The 21,709-nt window shown below is 35.1% G+C and overlaps 1 protein-coding gene across 1 annotated transcript in view; it reads right to left on the bottom strand.

Annotated features, from left to right (window-relative positions):
- Nucleotides 1-1,331: 1,331 nt before the first annotated feature.
- The window catches only part of ANKRD10 (ankyrin repeat domain 10), a 32,929-nt gene continuing 12,551 nt past the window's right edge, over nt 1,332-21,709 (bottom strand). Inside the window, exons 4-6 of the mRNA XM_081946415.1 lie at nt 8,046-8,269; nt 6,428-6,523; nt 1,332-2,776 (exon numbers count right to left, since the gene is read on the bottom strand). Coding sequence (XP_081802541.1) covers nt 2,322-2,776; nt 6,428-6,523; nt 8,046-8,269 — 775 coding nt within the window. The 3' untranslated portion in view covers nt 1,332-2,321. The remainder of the gene's footprint in view (nt 2,777-6,427; nt 6,524-8,045; nt 8,270-21,709) is intronic.

Raw genomic sequence — 21,709 nt, forward strand, 5'->3', positions numbered from 1 at the left:
TTTGGACACCCCTGCTGTATACATTCCACTCATCATAGTTGTCCTTTCATTCTACCCTTAATTATTCTTCTGCCTTTAGATAATCAATGATTTTGTCAAGCAATAAGGCATTTTTAAAAAAAATAACGTTGTTACTAACCTGCTCACATGAAATGTGGCCTGGATGGGTAATTGCTTATTAACACATGCCTTCCCACTAATACAGGTGGCCATCTCACCTGTTTCCAGAGACTGAAGATAACTGTATTCTCTTCTCTCTTCATCTTTCCTTACATGAGCCACCCAACAAGTTTCATGACTGAACCTACTGCTGTTTGGATAGTCAAATATCCCAGGAATAGAATGATTACTTTAATGGAAGCTGTGGAGAGTGTTAGTCTTGTATCTGTTGCTTTTGTGGAGAACATTAGGGTTTTTTAAGTCATGGTAATGTTCCTATTGTTGATTAGCTGAGCAACCCCAATTGATAGCATGCACGCATAGTTCTGTCACTGCTTTAGTGATTCAGCTTTGAGTAACAGTTGTTAATTAAAAATGCTTGAAGAATATTTGATCACAGTGTAAAGAGCTAGAAAGAGTGCAGAGAAGAGCAACAAAGATGATTAGGGGACTGGAGGCTAAAACATATGAAGAGCAGTTGCAGGAATGGGGTATGTCTAGTTTAATGAAAGAAGGCCTAGAGGAGACGTGATAACAGTATTCCAATATCTCAGGGGTTGCTACAAAGAAGAGGGAGTCAAACTATTCTCCAAAGCACCTGAGGGTAGAACAAGAAGCAACTAATCAAAGAGAGAAGCAACTTAGAACTGAGGAGAAATTTCCTGACAGAACAATTAATCAGTAGAACAACTTGCCTCCAGAAGTTGTGAATGCTCCAACACTGGAAATTTTTAAGAAGATGTTGGATATCCATTTGCCTGAAGTGGTATAGGGTTTCCTGTCTAGGCAGGGGGTTGGACTAGAATACCCCCAAGGTCGCTTCCAACTCTGTTATTCTATTCTAATAATGGAAGACGGGAGAGAAGACCACAATCCAATGCACAATATCTTTCATCACAGCAGTCTCCAACCTATTTCTGTCTAGATTAGATGAGCTTCAGCTCAGTGTCACAACCAAGGATAAGCTAGAGCTTTATTTGATATTAATAGTTGGCTATTTTTCCTTTTGAAAATAAATTATAAGGTGCACTTCAAAATATAATTAGGTAGCAGACAAAAAACAAATACAATTGCTACTGTGCAAAAATGCTAAAATGTAGTGCGGTGTGTTTTATTTTCTAATTCAATTTGTAAAGGTCCCTTTAGAAACAGAAAAACACAAGACATATAAATTTGTTTTTAAACACTTCATTCATCTTAATTGTATGCAAATCACAAAAGAATTGTTACAAAGCTTTTGAAGTATACATGTAGAGAGAATTTATACAACTGACCTTTTCAAATTCAATCAATATGATACTGAATTTGCTGAAAAATGAAATAAGAGGCCACTACTTTTAACTGAAAATGCAATATTTTAAAGTTACAAAGCAATGTTGTTTTAAAAAGTAAATTCATGCATTTAATAAAATAAAGCTGAAAGCTACTGACTCGACATTTTAACAATTTTTATAGTTTATAGTGTCAAAATGCCATTCTGTGAACTATGGTAAGATGTTTACCTGCAGTAAGCAAAACGTATTTCAAACTTATTCTGTTAATTGTAGAATATGATCCTATTCCTATCTTATAATACAAAAGGTTAACATTTAACAAAAAGTAGGGAAAGCTAATGTCAATTTTGACATTATGAATTAAAACATGTAAAGCCTCATCTTTGCTTTAGCTTAAGCAGTTATTAATATGATCTAAGAAAATTCACTTCCTTCTGAAAACTGAGCAAATACATAAAATCATTTTTGCTGCCCCCCCCCCGCTCCTTGCATAGTCAAAACTGGCACCAATATTGCTTACCAGTCTCAACAGAAAATGTTAAATCAAAACACCATAGTTTGCTAATATCAAAATGAACTAATCTACAGAGTTTAGTTTTTAGAAAGGTTTGATGGAAGTGAAAACATTCTAAAAGTTCTTATAGCAAATAAAAAAAAATATAAAACTAGACCTTGTCATAAAAAACAAACATTCTATTGTAAAATTAGCTATTAATATAACGAATGAACCTGACACATGCAAAATTAGAAGCATAAGGCTGTTGTGTCAAATGCTTTTAGTAATACGTAACAAAAAAAATCCTGCATCTTCAGGTGTTGCCATCCCAATTCCATTATTTGTATTACTATTTCAAAGTATATTGACATCCAGAAAATGTCTTTAATAATTCAGGAACCATGATAAAGATACATTGTACCTAAAACAGTATTATCGTACTTTTCTGCAACTTTAATCAAACTGGAATGCTCAATAACGCTGTTAAGTTCAGGAATACTTTCAGCTGTATCCCCAAAACCATGGTAGTGTCCATAGTGCAATCTATCTCCATGGTCATCCAACCATGGGGGCCTATTTGAAACAAGGCTACTTGGGCTTCCATTCAGATGTAAAGAACCACACATATCAGAAGCATTTAGAACCTTTGCTGGTTCCTCAATACTTTGGCCATCAGTGATTATATGGTTATGATCAGAGATTAGTGCATTAGGTACTATCAGTGTTAGGCATTCTTCACTCCTGGAACTCAATCCATTGAGCTGAGGTGGGGAAGTGAAGTCCAAATGTCCATTGATGATATTTCCATTGGCCAATGCTTTCAATATGGAGTTACTGCAATTCATATCTGTATTAAGAAATAGACCCGTCAAGCACAAATTGACTCAAAATCAAAACCACCTTCTCTATACTCTTTTTTAAAGAATCTATAAATTAGACATCTCGTAGGACAAACTTACATTTTAGATCTCAACCAGTTTCTTTATATATCAGGACACCTGTATCTGAGGAATCTTTGGAAACTGTATAGCTACTTAGCTTTTCTGATAAAAAAAATAATCTAATCCAGACATAATGCAATGCATACTTGCTTAACAGTATGCTGCATCAGACACAATGGGTTTATGCCAAAGGTGCTTTTCCAAAAGGCAACTGGACCTTCTTGGGGGCGGGGTTTGGAAACGTTTCGCTTCTCATCCAAGAAGCTTCTTCAGAAGAAATGAAGAACCTTCTTAGATGAGAAGCGAAATGTTTTCGAAGAATGAAAAAAAGTCTAGCTGCCTTTTGGAAAAAGTACTTTTGGGACAAGCATGACACAGATGATTGAGAATATCCATAGACACAGTGGGTTTATATTACATACCTATGCCTAGGGCCTGTGGCATGCGTGCCAGAGGTGGCACAAAAAGCCCTCTCAGTGGGCACATGCACCATTGCCAGCTGCTTTTCTGGTTTCCAAAAATCCAAAGACCAGCTGGCTGGTGCGCATGGGAAACCCAAAGACCATCTGGCTGGCGCATGCATGCGCCAGCTGGTCTTTGCGTTTCCGGTGTGCGCATTCCTGTTTGGGCTCTTGGTGCCGAAAAGATTCACCATCACTAGTCTAGGATAAAGTGTAGGCATTTTTCCAAGTTATTGTTAGCATATACTACAGCATACAAAGCTGCAAGAGGTATTTGGCGATAAAGGACATAGATACAGGTAGCCTTAAGACTTAACGAATAGTTGCTTAACGAATGTTTGAAGTTATGATGACCTGAAAAAGGGGACCAGATTTGAAGTTCTGACTGTTGGGTCCCCTCTGTGGTTATGTGACCAACTCCACAAGCCTGGCAAGATGGACCCATTTCTGGTTGTTTGCACCATCTTGAGGTTCTGTGACCATGTTTTAAGACAGGTTTATTTTTAACAATATCCAGAACTTCTTCTTTTTTTGGCACAACTGTTCTCATAGTGAGTCACGGGTTTACTTAACGACTGCAAAAAAAAGGTCATAAAATCTTTTTCATGTGACCAACCTATTTTACAATCATCATGACACAGGACTATAATAGACAGACTCCATTACTGTTGTATGTCAAGGACTACCTATAATGTTATTTTAAATGCTAGTGCAATTTTAAATGCTATAAAATCTTTGTTTTATAAGGTTTAATAGATCCTAAACTAGTAAATAGTATAGTTATTTTAAGTGCAGGCTACAATATGCATATAGTAAACAATAGTTATGAAAATTCTTGGATTCCTACAATTATGAAAAGGGTTGTAAAAATTCAAGAATGGCTATGCAGTGTGTTATCAGCAACTTTATTTAAAGTAAAAAGCAAAATGAAACCATCTTTAGAATGTACAATATTCCAACGTGCCATTTATATACACCGATAAATCATGAGCGCAATAATTATATCACAGACATAACGTACTTTAAATTGGACATTAATGGAATTGTTCATAAATAGGGCATGAAAATATTAATGTAGTCCTAGAGAACCTCATTGCAAGAAATAATAAAATGTACAAAAAAAGTAGTGCTATGTTTGGTAAGTTCCTATTTTTTAAAAAATGTTCTATTTATGAAGAAGGGAATTTTTTGTTTAGGAGAATTTGGCTTTATTTTTGCAAAGTGCTAACTTTTATTAATAATACTTCCAGCTTCAGCACTGCAAGTGCACAAGTAATTTATGATATCAATGTTTCACCTCAATGAGACTATTTAATGTCACTGGCTACAATTTATTCAACTAGTCTATTGCTTTGCTTTCTCCCATTAGGTAACCTTGTTATGCCATTAAAGGTAGTTTTTATGAGTCATGATTGCAAATTCTGTTTTGATTTACAAATCATAGTTTTGGATCAGTAAACCGGTTCACTTTGCACTTTCTACTAATAGGCAGACCAGTAACATTTAGTATATTGGATATTTAAGTTGAAAATTTTAAATGCTGTAGAAAAGTTATTCAACACACAAAATATGCTAGTAGTTTTTTCCTCAACATTTATATAAAATTCTTGCTTCACATAAAGGCATTTCAAGTGAGAACAATTATTATATTGAAATTACTTTAAAACAATAAAAATCTTAATTTCTATTTAAAAAAAACACTTCTGCAATATAGTTCTCTTTGCCTGAATGGTTTAGCTAAGCACTGATTACTTCTAGGTAATCGCATATGGGTTTCTAACTCAGCTACCATTCAGATAATCTCTTCAATTATATACCAAAATGACTTTGTTATTCAATTTGCATAATGGACTTAGGCTTGGGAAAATTGTTATCAGTAAATTAAAATATTACAATTTTCAGATAAAATCATATACCAACATGAATGAGTCCTCTTAAAATGCTCACTACCACCATTTTAACAGTGATTCAGAATCTTGGGTTTAGTATAGATTCAGAATCTTATATTTAGCATAGCAGCTATACTTCATTGACTCCATCAAGGTGTGCAGTCTTCTCCATGGGCCCCAAAGAGAAAAAAAGTTTACAAAACAGTTTTCACATATATTAAAGTTGTTTTTCCCCCCAATGGTGTAATTGAAAAACAAGCTACTGCTCAATTTGCAGCCATATCAGAATATTTTTGATGAACTTAATCGTGGATACTTTCCCCTTCCATCCCAATTTCCATTTTTCGCGCCGAAAAAGTAAACTGGTGGGGAGAGAACAGACTACACATGGCATGTTCCTAATGAAAATACTATCATCCATTTGTACCTAGAATTAATTAAAAACAAATCCCAAATATATGATCACAACCCAGTTGACTAATTTAGCTTGGCCTTAAGTGAACTCTTTTGAACCGAGAATATTCCCAATGTAAATACCCACCCTTGAAAAGGAAAAGGAAATATTATTAATTACAAATGAAATTAATATGGATATTAATATTAATATTTCTTTAGTTTTCCAATAGAAATTTTGGACTATCGATGACTGGAATTAATTCAGTTAACATCAGCAGAAAGCTAAAAGGAAATGTTTTAATGCATATGGAATAACTTGGGAACAAAATTGATAGCACTTGTAGAGCTTTATTTGAAGATACTAAAACTGGTCATATGATTATGTAGGCAGTGCAATTAGCTTTTTATTTAATCATAATAAATAACGCCTGTTAATCAAACTATTAAGGTTTTTTTTAAAAAAGCAATACTCTGTAATCAAGGCACATGGCATGCATGTTTAAATCAACGCTGGCAATATTTTATACCCAAAACCAACACTTTCAAAATCTTACAAACACCTTCTACAAATATTCATGCTAATTAGGAAGCTTTAAGGTACTTTAGCATTAAAATAGCTTAAGAGTTTGGACATACTCAATAAGGTAAGGCTATAGATAAAATGCATACTGATTCTTGCAACAACAAGGTGTTTGCATTGCGGAAATGGTGGAAATTTCAATCTCTTTGGGTTCAACAGAATCATTCTTCTGTTTTTTTTCTTCAACCATGTGAATGATCTTGTGGTTAACAGGAAACTCTTGTCTCCCACCTGATATAAGAGCAAACTCTCTATCAACATGCATATTGTTAGCATCCTCTTCATTTCCTCCATTTGTCATTGATATTAGGCCATCAAAACTTTGATCTGTTTGAGAAAAAACATATTCAGAACAGTACACAACTTCTTAAATAAAAATAAATAAAAATAAATCCAAAATAAAAAAAATACACCTCTATTTAAAAAAAGGACAACACCGATGTTTTGGGCAGGTGATATGAAAGTCTTAAGGGTCAATCTCGAATCTCACCTCTACTAGTTTGTCTCCCAGGCCATTACAAATCTTGAACTCTATCTACCTCAACATATTTATTTGCTATGTCAAGGTCTGTAAACAATTCCTGTTTTACATAGCATGTTTTACTCAAAACTGGTCACCTGAATGTACTGACTGTATTGATAATTTCAGAATGACAGATACTTAACAATAGCACATTTTTCAGATATGCTGTAAAAATATTATTCATTCAATTTCTATAGCCGCCCAACTCAACCAAGTGTCTCTGGGAGGCTTTCCGTTCTAAAATTATAGAACTATTGAAACAATGTAAAAAACATTAAAATAAAAATATCCATAATATAAATAACTATTAAAATGATGTAAAACACTAAAACAATGAAAACCCACAATATAAATAAGTATAAACAGCAGCTTTGATGATTAACCAAGTAATAGTAAAGCTAAGTAATGATTGCTTAACCCAGGGGTGTCCAAACTTGGGAACTTTAAGACTTGTGGACTTCAACTCCCAGAATTCCCCAGCCAGCATGGCTGGCTGGGGAATTCTGGGAGTTGAAGTCCACAAGTCTTAAAGTTCCCAAGTTTGGACACCCCTGGGTTAACCCATTTGGGCCTGGATACATAGCCAAGTTTTTAAAGCTTTGTAAAAAGCCAACAGGATTGGGGCCATTGTAATCTCCAGGGGACAATATTTCATAAGGCAGGGTCTACAGCAGAAAAGGACTGTCTTCTAGTCCCCGCTAGTAGACACTTTTTGACTGTCTGGATCTGCAGCATGCCCAATTGGTTGGATGAGTAGAAACTCATGGAAAAAGATGGTCTTTCAGGAAACCCTGTCCCAAGTCATGTAGGGATTGAAAGATGACAACCAGCACCTTGAAACACACCGGCAGCCAGTACACATCACAGAGTAGTGTTGTTACATGTACTGTGTAGCGGGCACCATTTATTACCTGTACATTTTCCGGCAACTGAAGTTTCTGAATGCTAGAGCATGTTACAGTAATCTAAGTGGGAGGCTACAAGGACATAGGTGAAAGTGAGCAGGGACTCCCACTCCAGGAATGGACACAACTGAGCTGTGAATCTAGAAGGGCCCCCTGCACTGGATTTGTGAGAGAGTGCCACCCCATCCAGAACTAGAGATGAAAGAATCTTATTTCTGGAAGATCCAAACACCCGTAGCCACTGAGCCATAGAGACCCAAAACAGCCTCCAGACATCCACAGCATCACTCAAGTGGTCTGGAGTAGAGATATAAAGCCGAAAGTCATTCACATATTGATGATATCTCACCCAAACAGAAGGATTACCTCACCTACTATTGCCATTTTTCAACTGGAGTGAAACAGATCCCCAAAGTCTCACCTTCCGTTCTAGCTTTCTTCATTCCAAAATTGTTCATATCTTCAAAAGATCGTTTTCGACTAGGCCCTCTTTGACTAGTATTCTGATGGACCCCGTTTAAGGTGCCATTGCTATAGAAATGGTTCAATGGGTAGTTCTGAAGGTTGAAGAGCAACTGAGCACATTCCTGGAAGCCCTGGGTATGAGCAAGATCTGCTGCTGTCAGGCCACTGGCATTTCGTAAGCTGCACAATACAAATATATTGAATTACACCCCATAATAAAAATATTATGGTGACTGCTGCTGATTTTACTAATTCTGAAGATGAGCGTTTCTTTTTACCCAGTAAGGGCATTTAAGATATCCAGTTTCAAATTATATCACTAATCTTTTGAGCACATATCTGCATTCTAAGCAAAATTTGGGAAGCAGTACAATTAAGTATCATTATGTGCCATAAAAATTCCTAATTAAGTGCCTGAAATTGCTAAAACGTCTTGCCTGCAGCCTGAAGCATCTCACCTTTACATAAACTTCAGACATTTGATCCGACTCCTGACTTATATCATCTCTTTTATTAAAAGGAATTATCTGTAAATAAATATTCAAAATAATTGTTATAAGAGTCCGCAGCATTCTAGAATCTCATACCACAAAAATATTGCAGTTCTTCTTTAACAATAAAAAGTAGGTACGCAGGTGTATATCTTGCCAATGTTTATGTTTTGTACTAAGCTGGCAGCTTATATCAAAGTTTGTGACATCATAAGTGGTAGAATATTATTCAGTTCCTTGAAGCACTATTGTACAAGATATATTAAGATTTTGAGCTTTAAAACTGAAATTATTCAGGCAGTTATCTGAACAATTCAATACTTGCTGAAAACATGACAGAACAGACACATACTGCATATATAGGTAGAAGAAAGAATAGCACAGAGAACAGTTAATTTTTCCCCAATTACAAGAGATTTATATATCTCTTATATAAATGATGTAACATAAGCAACACAGTATATTGTTAGAATGAGAAAACAGACTGTTGGGGTTATTTACGAAATAAGAGAAGCAAATGCCTGGAATAAAGTATTAATACATGCTTAATTCAAAGTGCAAAGAGATTTAGAAAGAATTCTGAGATGGGAATGTTTCAAGCCAAGTAGTCATTATTAAAGGGACGCTAAGATGCTGAGCTTGTCGATCAGAAAGGTTTGCAGTTTGGCGGTTTGAATCCCTAGCGCCATGTAAGAGTGAGCTCCGGTTATTTGTCCTAGCTTCTGCCAAACTACAGTTCAAAAGCATGTAAAAATGCAAGTAGAATAATAGGAACCACCTTTGGTGGGAAAGTAACAGTGTTCCGTGCGCTTGTGCATTTAGTCATGCTGGCCACATGACCATGGAGATGTCTTGGACAGCGCTGGCTTTTCAGCTTTGAAACGAAGATGGGCACCGCCCACTAGAGTCAGGAACAACTAGCACATATGTGCAAGGGCAACCTTTATCTTTGTCATTATTAATGAAAGTTACTTCAATTTTTTGGTGGCAATCTGCAAGGTCGATATAGCTATGATCTGAACTACAGATGTAATGCAATAAGAATAATTAACATCTCATGCAAGTGGGAATGGGTCCAGAACCCACAAACGTATCAAATTCAGGCTGGCAAACATCTCTAATCTCAGAGATTGAAAGAAGGCAGATGTAAGTGGAAGCCAAGACCATCATATAATAAAGGTCAGCGGAAATGTCTACTGTAATTCTGAAAAAAATTCTAAGATCAGTCTATATAGCTAATGAGCAATGCTAAGGGATTATGCTATTAGAGAAAATGGAGATTTATTCATAAATTCTCTTTCTTAATGAAGAACCAAAATTTTCAAGAAATGGTAAAAAATGCAAAGGAGTCCGAAGAGCGTACTATTATTAGGCTTATTAAAAATTATTTATAGAAGCAGCAAGAATCTTGTAATGGAAGACTGTAGAACTGTTAAAACAATTAAAAGACATACTAAAAGTGGATCAAAATATTAAGAAACTACTCGGAACGAATTCTTTGTATATCTTTGCATATATAGGGCAGATACTAGTGCCTGGATTAATCTTTTCAAGAAGGAAGCAGATGGACCAAGATAGACCAATCATGATAGATGGGATTATGAAATCTGTAGAAAAACAAAACTCATTTGAGCGCTAGCTCAATTCATGTGGATGACATCAATAAATACAGTTTCAATAGCATCAAAATCTTTCAGAATTCAGAGAATGAGCAATGTTAAATATCACTGACATAAGAAAGAGTAAAACTATTCCTACTTTTTGTCAGAGATTGGTTTTGATCTGAGAAGGAATTATGGACTGATGCTGCATAAGGAAAATTATCAATTCAGCAGGCAGCTGCAATGAAAAATGCAACTGCCAATACTGCAGTATCTTCACACCTAGATAAAGGAAATCTATCTACTCTGGTCACAGTTCTTCAAAACAACTGCAAAGCAAAAATCAAGATACCAGTGACCAGCAAAATGGGCAACAGAATGGGACCCACTTTTTATGAGGTAAGAGTTCAACAACTGCAATGTAAACCTTGGTGGGAAAAGAAGTGATAGAAGTATGTACACCCAGTGAAAAGAAAGCAGATAGATGAGTTTTGTTTTCAAACAGAGGAGTCCACTGAAATGAATGATAGGAAGTTTTAAAGTCAGAGCAAAAGGAATTCATTATACAGTCCATTTCAGAAAGAGATGATAACCACTGTTGTGAATGGTTTAGAAAAGGGGTTAGTTAGTTAGATAAATTAATGCAATAGAAGATTATGAAGTAGACATATACTTTACCTATAACTTCTAAAGATAGAGCCGGCTTGGTACAGTGGTTAAAGCACCAGGCAAAAACTGGGAGACTGTGAATTTTAATCCCATTTTAGGAACAAAACCAGCTAGGAGACCTTGGCCAGCCACCTTCTCTCAGCCCTAGGAACAGAAGGCAATGGCACCTCACTTCTGAAATCTTGCCAAGGAGACTGCAAAGACTTGTTCAGGCAGTTGCCTGGAATCAATATTAACTTGAAAACACCAAATACAAAAACCAAAACCCCAGCTTTCTAAAGTTAGGGTAGACCTCCTAAGTAGATCTGATGGGGAATCGGAAATAAGATTGTTTCAAACTTGTATTAAGAGTGGAATTTCTTTCAGAAAATGAAATTCAAAAATAAGGAAGCTCCCTGCCAAAGATCAACGAAGAGGAAGTATGTTTCCTTTTATACAATTTCCCTTATCTCTAATGGTAAAGAAAAGAAAGTTTCTTAACAGTGAAAATTAAGAGTTTGAAAGTGATAGTTTAAATACAGTAACTGGGAATGACAAAGGTTTTAGATAGCAAGCAAAATAGGAAGGCAATTTTTATACCAAGATACATAGAAGAGATGACAAGTGAATGAAATTAGTATACTACAAATAAATATTAATTCAATCCAAATTCAGATCTGAACAATAAGCTTAGACAGGAAAGACAAACATCCATATCATAATATAAATCTATACATACATACGTATATACATACACACACCTCCTGGCGATCCATTTATCGTATCTTGTTATTATAAAAGATAGATTAATGCAAAATAGGCCCTAAAAGCAGAATAACTGGTTTTTGTTCATTAAGTTTTACACACACACCCCAAAAAAAGGTTAAAAGAAATCTGGCAAAAATTTCTTGAAAACAATTCTTCTCATTCAAGCTTTCTTCAAAAATGTGGACTTTGATATAGAGTAGACATACCTTATTATAACATTTGACACAGATTTAACAGAAAATAGTTTTTAGGTAGGAATAGAAAGATTTAAAATTTTTTGGTAGCATGGAGTTTATCTAAAACTGGCTTAAGAGAACACTGTATTAAAGAAAAACAGTATATATAGGTAGTCCTCAATTTACAACCATTCAAAATTACAGCAGCATTGGAAAAAGTGACATGGTAGATCCTTTGCACTTAGTCAATGCAATATCCCCATGGTCACATGATCAAAATTCTGGCACTTGGCAACTGGCATGTATTTGTAGCAGTTGCAGTGCTTCAGGTCATGTGATCACTAACAACCTTCCCAGCTGGCTTCTGACAAAAAAAAAGTCAATGGAGGAAGCCAGATCTGCTTAATGACCATGTGATTCATTTAACAATTGCAGTGATTTGTTTAACAATTGTGGCAAAGAAAGTTGTAAAATTGGGTGTGACTCATTTAACAACCACCTTGCTTAGCACTGGGAATTCTGGTCTCAATTGTGGTAGTAATCCGAGGACTATCTGTATCAAAATTCAGTACTCAGGGGGTTGAACAACCCACTTGGAAGTGGCACAATACTTAAATTTGCTAATCCAAAGAATTACTCTAGTATTTATGCCACTGTACAGTACTGTATCCTGTGCTATAGAGAAAATACTGCAGGTAAATTAGGCTGTTGTAAGTGAGCACAGATTATTGTCGACAGCAACTGCTAAACAGCAGCAGCTTACAAAAAGTTTTTCTTAAGTTTTGGGGAAAAAAATAGGTAACAAGGTAGAGGAAGAAAGAGAAAAATCTGCTCTTTTCAAATGGAAAAGGGCCAACTGGAGAAAAGACAAAATCTAGTTACTCAAATAATGTTGAATAGGTAACTGCGATACATGATAAAAATATTGTCTATTCTTCTGATCTTTACCATGTGCATGTATACCTTGGTTTCCAGTACTAAGGGCAACTTTGATAGCGACTTCTCCCCGTTTGCCTCATCCACATTCCTCTTGGTAATGTGCTGCTCCCAGAGGCTTCATGTCTATGGTTATTCTTGCCAAGAGATCTTCTCATCTGTGGTCTCACTCTTCTTCTGTTTTGGGTTTCCACTTAGCTATGTCCCCATGACATCCATTCTAAGGTCATGATTCATTTGAGACTGTTATAATATTATAAACCAGCTATTAAAGGATGGCAGTGATGAAGCATATAGTATTTAGAACATAAAAATGTGCAATGCTCTCAGCTAAAAACAGATTCATCAGCAGTTCCAATTCCTATTAAAACTATCAACAGACATCCTTTGACTATATTAGGAACCTTATCCTTGCTTGATGTTAACCTCACAATTTCAATTCTTAACAAGCTGCTGTTTATTATATATGAATACTGCTACCTTTCAATAACGAAAGAATTAAAAGTTGCATATGAAGCCAGTCTATTTCTAACAGCCTATAATGAATTCTCTTTCTAAACTAAGATTGCAGAGCACAAATTACTTTGATTAGGAACAGTAACTCTGACATTGAAAAATTGCTACTTTGCTAATTATAATTATAAAAACATGACTGCAATTTTGAAGCCAACATGTTATAGTGGTGAAGGTGCTGCATTGGAGAAATACAGGTTCACATCCACCCTCAGCCATGTTCACTGAGTGGATTTGGGCCAGTCCCTCTCTTTCTTCAATACACCTCATAATATTGTTGTGGGGAAGAAAAAACTGAAAAAATGCAGTGCATGCATCTTGAGTTCCGGGAGGAAAGGCACAATATAAATCTAAAAAATCATAGGTATCCTGAAGACAGTTGTAGACAAAAAAAATGTGGTAATAAATATTATTTTGCTAGAGTTTTTGGTAGTTCTCTAATGGTTTACTAAAGAAGGAGAAAGGAAAATTCATTTCACTCATACAGGACAGCTGAAAAAATATCCACTTATAATGTCACATACTTTGAACAAAACATATCTAAAATGTTTGTCAAAAAAGGGGATGTTGAGGTTATATGAAGACTAGCCTCCAAGAATAATTTATGCAACTGCCAGGATTCCTGCATCTTAAAGTATTTCTTCATTAATGTCATGAGACAATTTAAGAAAACAAAATCTCCATTCTTAATATGCTTATTTAAAAATATTCAAACTTATATTGTTAGTTTATAAATTATAAAAAGAGATACTGCAATTAGGCTAAGCAAAAGCATGCAAATCTATATATTCTATTATCTGAATTCCTAGATTAGCATTAAAACCAATCACCGCAACAAATACCTCAACAGTATGCCTTGTGTGCAGAAAGGAAGCGATACTGAACATTCAATGCCACAACTGTAAGGTTTTCGGAGAAGCACCTGTGGCAGTTTCAGCAGTTTCTATATGGAAAGCTCCCCCTTTCTAGGATTACTTGAAAAATCAAGTCAATTCGAATTACGTAGCTGTAAAACATTGACATGTGTAGTTTTTATAGTTTCAGAATCTTCTCTTTGATTTAAAAAACGGGCAATGGTGCATTAAACAGGAAACTTACATCATAAGGGATCACATATTTTGCAGGCAACATTTAGACTAAAGTTATAGTAACATACATAAATTGCAGTGGCACATAATTCATTATCATTAAGCCAACATCATGTGACCACCTTAACCATGAGACAGTGCGCCTGACTCAAGGACGGACTCTCAAGCACGGATTTTCATCCTGAAGCCCAATGTAATTCTGTCAGTTCTCTGAAATGTAAACATGATATGTACTAGAAACAAATCGTCAACTCATGGCTGCTGTTACTTTAAAATTTGGCAAATTGCAAATAAAAGTGAATTGTTAACTATGCCTACATTAAGAAAATAGCCAATACATGGGATTAAGCAGAACTCTTGCTACTGAGGTATTTCTTCCACAGGTTCCTCACATACAAGCATATGGGCACTAAACAAAATCAATCAATCAATCAATTAACCAATCTAAGAAACTCTAAGCTGAAAGTTTTAACCCTTTGGCATCCAAAAATAGAGAACACAACAAAGTGATCTTGAGATTATTTTAACTGTTTAAAAGACAGATTGGGAAAACTTCTCCAGAGTTGTTGCAGAAATAAACTGCATGTACACAGATATTATGGTGCCATGTTTTCATTTCATATTGACAACATCCTTTAAACCTATTCACTACTTTAAAAGTAAATGAGCTACAATATGTCTACTTCTCTACTTCACAATATGAATACTTACAAAACAGCTAAACAGCTGTTAGATGTATTTTCAAAAGGATTCACTTTTTAATTTTCCCCAAGACTATTGTATAAATTATAAAAACTAATTTTAGATGCAACCTTGCAAAGGTTTCACTGTCCCTTTACACCTGACACTACCAGTAGAATTTAAATCTGCACTTTAGGGGAAAAAATTCTCTAGCAAAAAAAATATTCAGATTAAACTCCCAATTCCAAGTTAGGAACCATCATGTAAAACTAAATGAACTTAAAGAGATGAGATAAAAATTCCTTCATAAATATGGTTCAGGAAAATAGATATAATATCCTTTTTGAAAATATGTTAACTAGCTTTTATAAAGAATTGCCACAAATAAGAAATAGTAACATTTTAGTTAGATGAAAAGCTATTGCAGCTTCGGACCAGAATATTTAGAACCGTAAAGCCTACAAACTTGAAATTTGGCACTTATGTTCCTCTTAGCTTTTAGTTCATTAAGAAAGAATTTTTTGAAATGAACATCAGATCATTAGTATTTCTTATATTATTAATACGCTCTGATGCTAAGGAGTTAAGATGTTCCACTCCCCTTCCCCACCTGAAAAGAACTCTGTTCCAACTGCCACTTGGGCTTGGGCGTTGGCAGCGCATGACTCATCTGGCCTGCGGGCAGGCAGTTTAGACATTCTACTCCCCCTCCCCACCTAAAAAACACTGATGCTAAGCAGTTAGACTGAGGGAGAGAAGGGGATAACATAGGAGAGGCCTCTGTGGGGGACAGGAGAGGATCAGTGATGCCGACCTGAGGGATAGAAGAGAAGGGGAATAGGAGAGGAGAGGCTTCTGTGGGGCAGGTCTGAGAGAGAGAAGGGAAGAGGAGAGGCCGATCATAACTACTAATTAATTTTCAAGCCGGAAGTATCAATTTATCCACTAGTTTGGTAGCGGAGCACTGTATCCAGCTAGCACTGAATAAAGAGAGAAAAATTCAGGAATACCCACAATGGAGGAGTGCACTGTGGAGATGGTAGAACAGCTACTTTTATAAAAGGCTGGAAAACCCTTTATGGACATGATAAAATGCGACAAAAATGAGTCAGTGATACCAAGCTCTGCAGATTAAAAAGTGTTGTCTATGGAAAGAGGGGAACCAAGATACGCAACTTGGGAAGGTGACAAATGGTAACAATCAGGCCAGTAAATACTGCAAAGATCAGAATTCATTTGGTTAGGTACATTTCCCCTTTTCTTTGACTTAATTTCTCACTTTTTCTTCTCTCTACTTACAGAAGCAAAGAAGAATATTTTTTTATTTGTACTGAGCAGTGAATGAACAAATATCTTTATGAGAATTTAGTGAGCCAAAATTGGAAGTGTTGGATATTAAGAAACAAAATAAACATATTTCCCATGTATTCTTTCTCTATACTCAAAAAATAAGAAAAAATAGATTTACTGTCTTTTACAAATAAATATATTAAGAGTATACAAAAAGTCTGTATTTTTAATGCTATCAATAAGAACAATACTGTAAAAAGAGAAATAGATAGTCTTAAAAGTTGGAAAGGCCAGAGAAGAGCAATGATTTTTCAATATGATACCTAGAATTAGGATAGCTCACCAGGATAATTTGCTGATCTATACATGATGGAATATTCTGCAAATCTTCTCATTGCAATCTATGATATGATTCTAAATAAAATTTGCAAAAAGTAGAATGATTGGAAATTGATATTGCATTTTTTTTGGCTTTAAATCAAAAGATGTTGGAATATTTAAAAATGATTACTGTTTGCGATAGACTTTATTGCTAGCAATAAAGACTATAATGCTGAAGAAGCTTATTTGAATACTAAATTTCATTCATATTATTTTTACAGGATGCCTTGCTGGAAAGTAGTAATTAGTCCCCTGACTGACATGTTATGCATAAATATTGTTTTGCCTTCAAAGGCTGATGAAATATATGGGAATGAATATAAATAGCCAGTTGCCAAGATGAGGAAAAAGGAAAGCTGCTTAACCTAGCAAAGTTTTTTATTTCTTTCTTTTTTAATACAAAGGCTTCCATCAATAGTTTAACACTGGAGTTATTCTGGGATGAAGAAGACATACTGAGCTGTGTTACTTGTAATTTTGTTTAATCTTAAAATTCAATGGACTACATTGAAGTTGTCTCCCAGAAAGGAAGGAATATCATTCATCTGATCCTTAACACTTTCTTCTTAAGTCCTGCAATTCTGAAACCAGCCTAAATACTTATAAACCATAAGCTGCAAGAACATGAATAGATACTGTAAGGAAAAATAGAATAGAATAGAATAGAATTCTTTATTGGACAAGTGTGATTGGACACACAAGGAATTTGTCTTTGGTGCATATGATCTCAGTGTATGTAAGAGAAAATAAATGCATCAAGAATAAAAAGATACACTTAGTGATAGTCAAGGTTACTAATAAGCTATCAAATCGTACTAGGAAACAAATAAAAACAATATAAATTGAAAGATACAAACAACCTGGTTATAGTCATAAGTGTGGAGAGACAGATACCAGGAAGGAAGAGAATAATAATAGTAATACATTCTTAATAATTATTGACAATGTTGTGGGAATTAGTTGTTAAGCAGAGTGATGGCATTCAGGAAAAGACTCCTATGCTAGGTATTTGTTCTTCTTCATGTATTTGTTAATAAGAAACTACATATCCCTTTTCCATTTAATACTACACATTCATGTAATTGTATAGTTTAATAACAGGCTTTTATAAAAAATAAGTTTATGAATATATATTTATACTGCAGAGAACATTATAAAAGAAATGTATCTTCATATTTAGTACTATATTACCATCAAGCTAAAAAGGCAAAAGAAAACATGGCACCAAAACCTGTAAATGTACAACTCAAATATTTGTTATGCAATTTTCATTTTCATCAAACTTCAATAATATGGATAATAAATATTATCTGCCCACATTAAAAAGTTACACCTCAAACCTTTACTGATATGAGGACATTGGGACCACCTGCTTCCCCTCTTCACGTGTCCATGAATACAGAATCAAGTTAATGGAGCAACCATGTTTAAGTCTGTTGTGCATACTGTCACAATATGCTCCAGCTAAAATGAGAAATACCACAAACATATCAAAATATTTTCCACTGTGGTTTATTAACATTGCTTTCTATTAAAGTATAAACAACTTTGAATTCCAACTTAAGTATTAGGGCAAACAAAGCATCTTCACTTACATTACTTTTCTTTGCTTTATTTCAGAAGTGCAAGTTCATACTTTTTACAGGAATAAATTAAAAATATAAAGGAAGGTATTAAAAATAAAAAACCTTCCATTTCAGTTAAATGGTAACAATGATTTAAATACTGAACTGTATTAGCATTATAGGTTACCAAATGCTCATATGTTCAACATTTTTCATCTCTAAAGATGAAAAGTATCTTCAGTTTTAAGCTTAGTTTTAAATACATGTTCCTTGAAAGTATTCAAGGTAAAGTATATATGGATTATCTCATTTTTTTCAATGATCCCAATGTACCAGATTTATATAACATGAAGAATTGGAAATGCATCTTGTCCCTTTTTTTTATTTTTAAAAGCCAGCATTTTTGCTGTATAGCAAAATAAAAGCCAGTTCCATATTAAGTCAAGGTCAAACAGAATGCAGGGGTTCAATTAGCACAGCCATATTTCTGTACTGTTGACTCTTACTGACTGCTTTTTGGTAAGTACCACCAGATTTTTAAAAAGCATGGGATTTGTACTTTGTATTGTCAATGTGTTTTATTCTTCATGTTTGCTTACCATCTTGTGTAATATAATAAACTTACTATCTCCAGTTTTCAAAATAGATGCCTAAATTGTCATTTCCACTTGAGGATATTACTATCTCAATTTGAAAGCTAGAACAATCCGACTCTTGTATGGTATCCTGCAATTATTAGTAATGACTACAAATTTTAAGTAAAATTACACAAGAGTAACAAAAATTCTCAACAAGTCATGCTAACAATCTTCTATGATATGCACTAGTGTCATTTATATAACTCCTACATTATTATCATGGTTATTAATTAAAATTTACTAGTCACTCAAGTCTAGTGGGTTTTTATTTTGAAAAGCAGTGTGTAAAACATTTCAAATTTGAAATGGGGAGATAGAATTGAAAACTCTAAAATCAGAACATTCTAATACTTTGAAAGACATATTTTCAGATATCACATTTTAAAGCATTTTTAATTTGAAATGTGTCCATGCTTGCAATGCACATGCAGCGTAGCTGCTTACCAGATGTTCTAGGTAAATAAGAGGTATCATTATTTATCTATATAGCGAACAATATAAGAAATCTAAACTGCTTGGTTTCCAAAATGCTGTCAAGTGACCAGCCAGAAGGAATGCATACAGAAGATACAAATTTTGAACTCCATGATCAAATCTTTTGAGTACAATTAGAATAAATGAATCTCCTGACTTAGGTTCTTCTGCATATTCAGGATTAGTGCTTTTTTACTTGCAACAATAATATTCTTCTTTTATGACGCCTGTTACGTAACGTAATTCTTATTTACAAGACTTGCAAATACCCTGATATGTGAGGCAAGTAATATTAATTACTACTGGTTTCTACAAATTAGCAAACAATATGTTCAAGACTAGTGGCCATATTCCAATACAAAATGCTTCAAAAAGCAATTTTGTAAAATGAACCCGAGTGCATCATTCCCCTTATCTGTTTCCAGGCAACTAGTTTTTGAGAAGGATATTGCCTCTCTCTGACCTTTTATCTTTAAACAAACAAATCAAGTGGAAAGAAAAGGAAAATCCATTGAAAAGTTAAATATGTTAAGATGGTGCAGCCAATGAGTTTCCTACTAGTATTATACTAATAAGTGATATCTGAAAGATATCACAGCAACTGTTAAATCAGAAAGATTCAACAGCTACTGTGCAAAATGTCCTGCTTGTTTTAATGTAAAATAACTACTCTTCATAAATTTAATACTTAATTTTCATATCTTTGTAACATTTTTCTTGTTCTAAGGCTTTTAATTTAAGACAGTATATCCTCAAAATAAATGATGGCTTAAATTTTAGGCATTCAGTGTTTTGAAAACATAAATGTCTTATTCTTAAAGTATACAGGCACAGGGAAGTTTCAAATAAACATAGGGCAATATTTTTATGGCAATAAATAAAAGTGAAATATTTTTTACCAAGACCATTTGTTGAATAGCTTTAAAAAGATGCACAGGAAGATTCATGTATCTCTGTGTTGAGTTTCAATATTAGCAGATTAATTAAAATGGAAACCAAAGGGTTAAAGAAGCAGTGAATTCTCTTGCACTAAACTGAATTTATTCTTCAGATTAAATTATAACACACTATTTAATATAACTAGCTTCAAGAGAAAATGCTAATGTCATTTATATTATAAGCCATATAGCTTATACTCAACAGTTCTAGTGAACACTGCATCCATTTTGTCCAAGCAGTATGTTGTCACTGTAAGATTTTCTGAGTATTTTGCAGGGCATAAAACCTTTAAAGAAAAAGTTAAAGAACAAAACTACAAAAAAACTACTAAACATGCATGCCTGAAATTCTATCTTGGCAAATACCTAGATCAGTGGTTCCCAAAGTGGGCGGTACAGCCCTCTGGGGGACGGTGGGATGACTTAGGGGGGCGCCAAGATGCAAGGGGCGGCGGGAGGGGGGTGGGCGGAAAAAAAGATCATATATTGTGTTGGCTGCAGAGGGCGTCACCCCTAGGTTGGTAGCTTCCCCTTAGCTAATTCTCAGATGGAAAGGAGAAACTTGCCGAGCAGAAGATGGACTGTTTAAAGCCCATCGGCGCGGGCAGGACGACGAAATTACCCAAACAAACCTGGAAATAGCTCTTTCCCTTTAAGCAACGTCACCACCCTCCCCTCCAATCACTGCCTTCCTCCTAGGAGAGGGATGCGCACTGCTTCATTCGCCCAACCCCCAACACCGCTGGCATCTTAACCGACCGGCTTGTGAAAAGGTTTTTTTTAAACAGTCAGTGGGTGGAGAGATCGTGCACAGTGTTGTTAGGGGGGGAAACCCCCCACCAATCGAATTCTAGTTGCGCTTGCGAGACAGCTCTTTGCCACTGCTTTAAAAAACGGTCACATATTTCGTGCCATCCTTTTCCTTTTCATGGAGACGCTGCTGGATAAAAGTAACTGGGGGAAGGGGTGATGAGTGTGGTCGCTCCCTTTTGGTGGTGTGCATTTTGATTAGGGAGGTTTGGATTACCAGCAGGAGGGAACTCGCATTGCAATCTTCCGTTTCTAGCCTTGGAAATACGGGTGTTGTTAAACTCGCGGGAGCTTTCTTTGATATAGGTATAGTATACTATATGTATATACTACTATAGTATAGGTCAGGAGTCACCAAACTTGGCAACTTTAAGACTTGTGGACTTCAACTCCCACAATCCTGCAGCCAGCATAGGTGGGAGTTGAAGTCCATAGCTGTCTGGAGAATTCTGGGAGTTGAAGTCCACAAGTCTTAAAGTTGCCAAGTTTGAAGACCTCTGGCATAGGTTCTCCTGCTTGAGCAGGGGGCTGGACCAGAAGACCTTTAAGGTCCCTTCCAGCTCATTTATTCTAATCTAAAGTTTATAAAAGCTCCACTCAATGCTGGTTGCGGGTGGATTTT

This window comes from Natrix helvetica, assembly GCF_964273705.1.
Source record: "Natrix helvetica genome assembly, chromosome: 3".
Classification (NCBI taxonomy): domain Eukaryota; kingdom Metazoa; phylum Chordata; class Lepidosauria; order Squamata; family Natricidae; genus Natrix; species Natrix helvetica.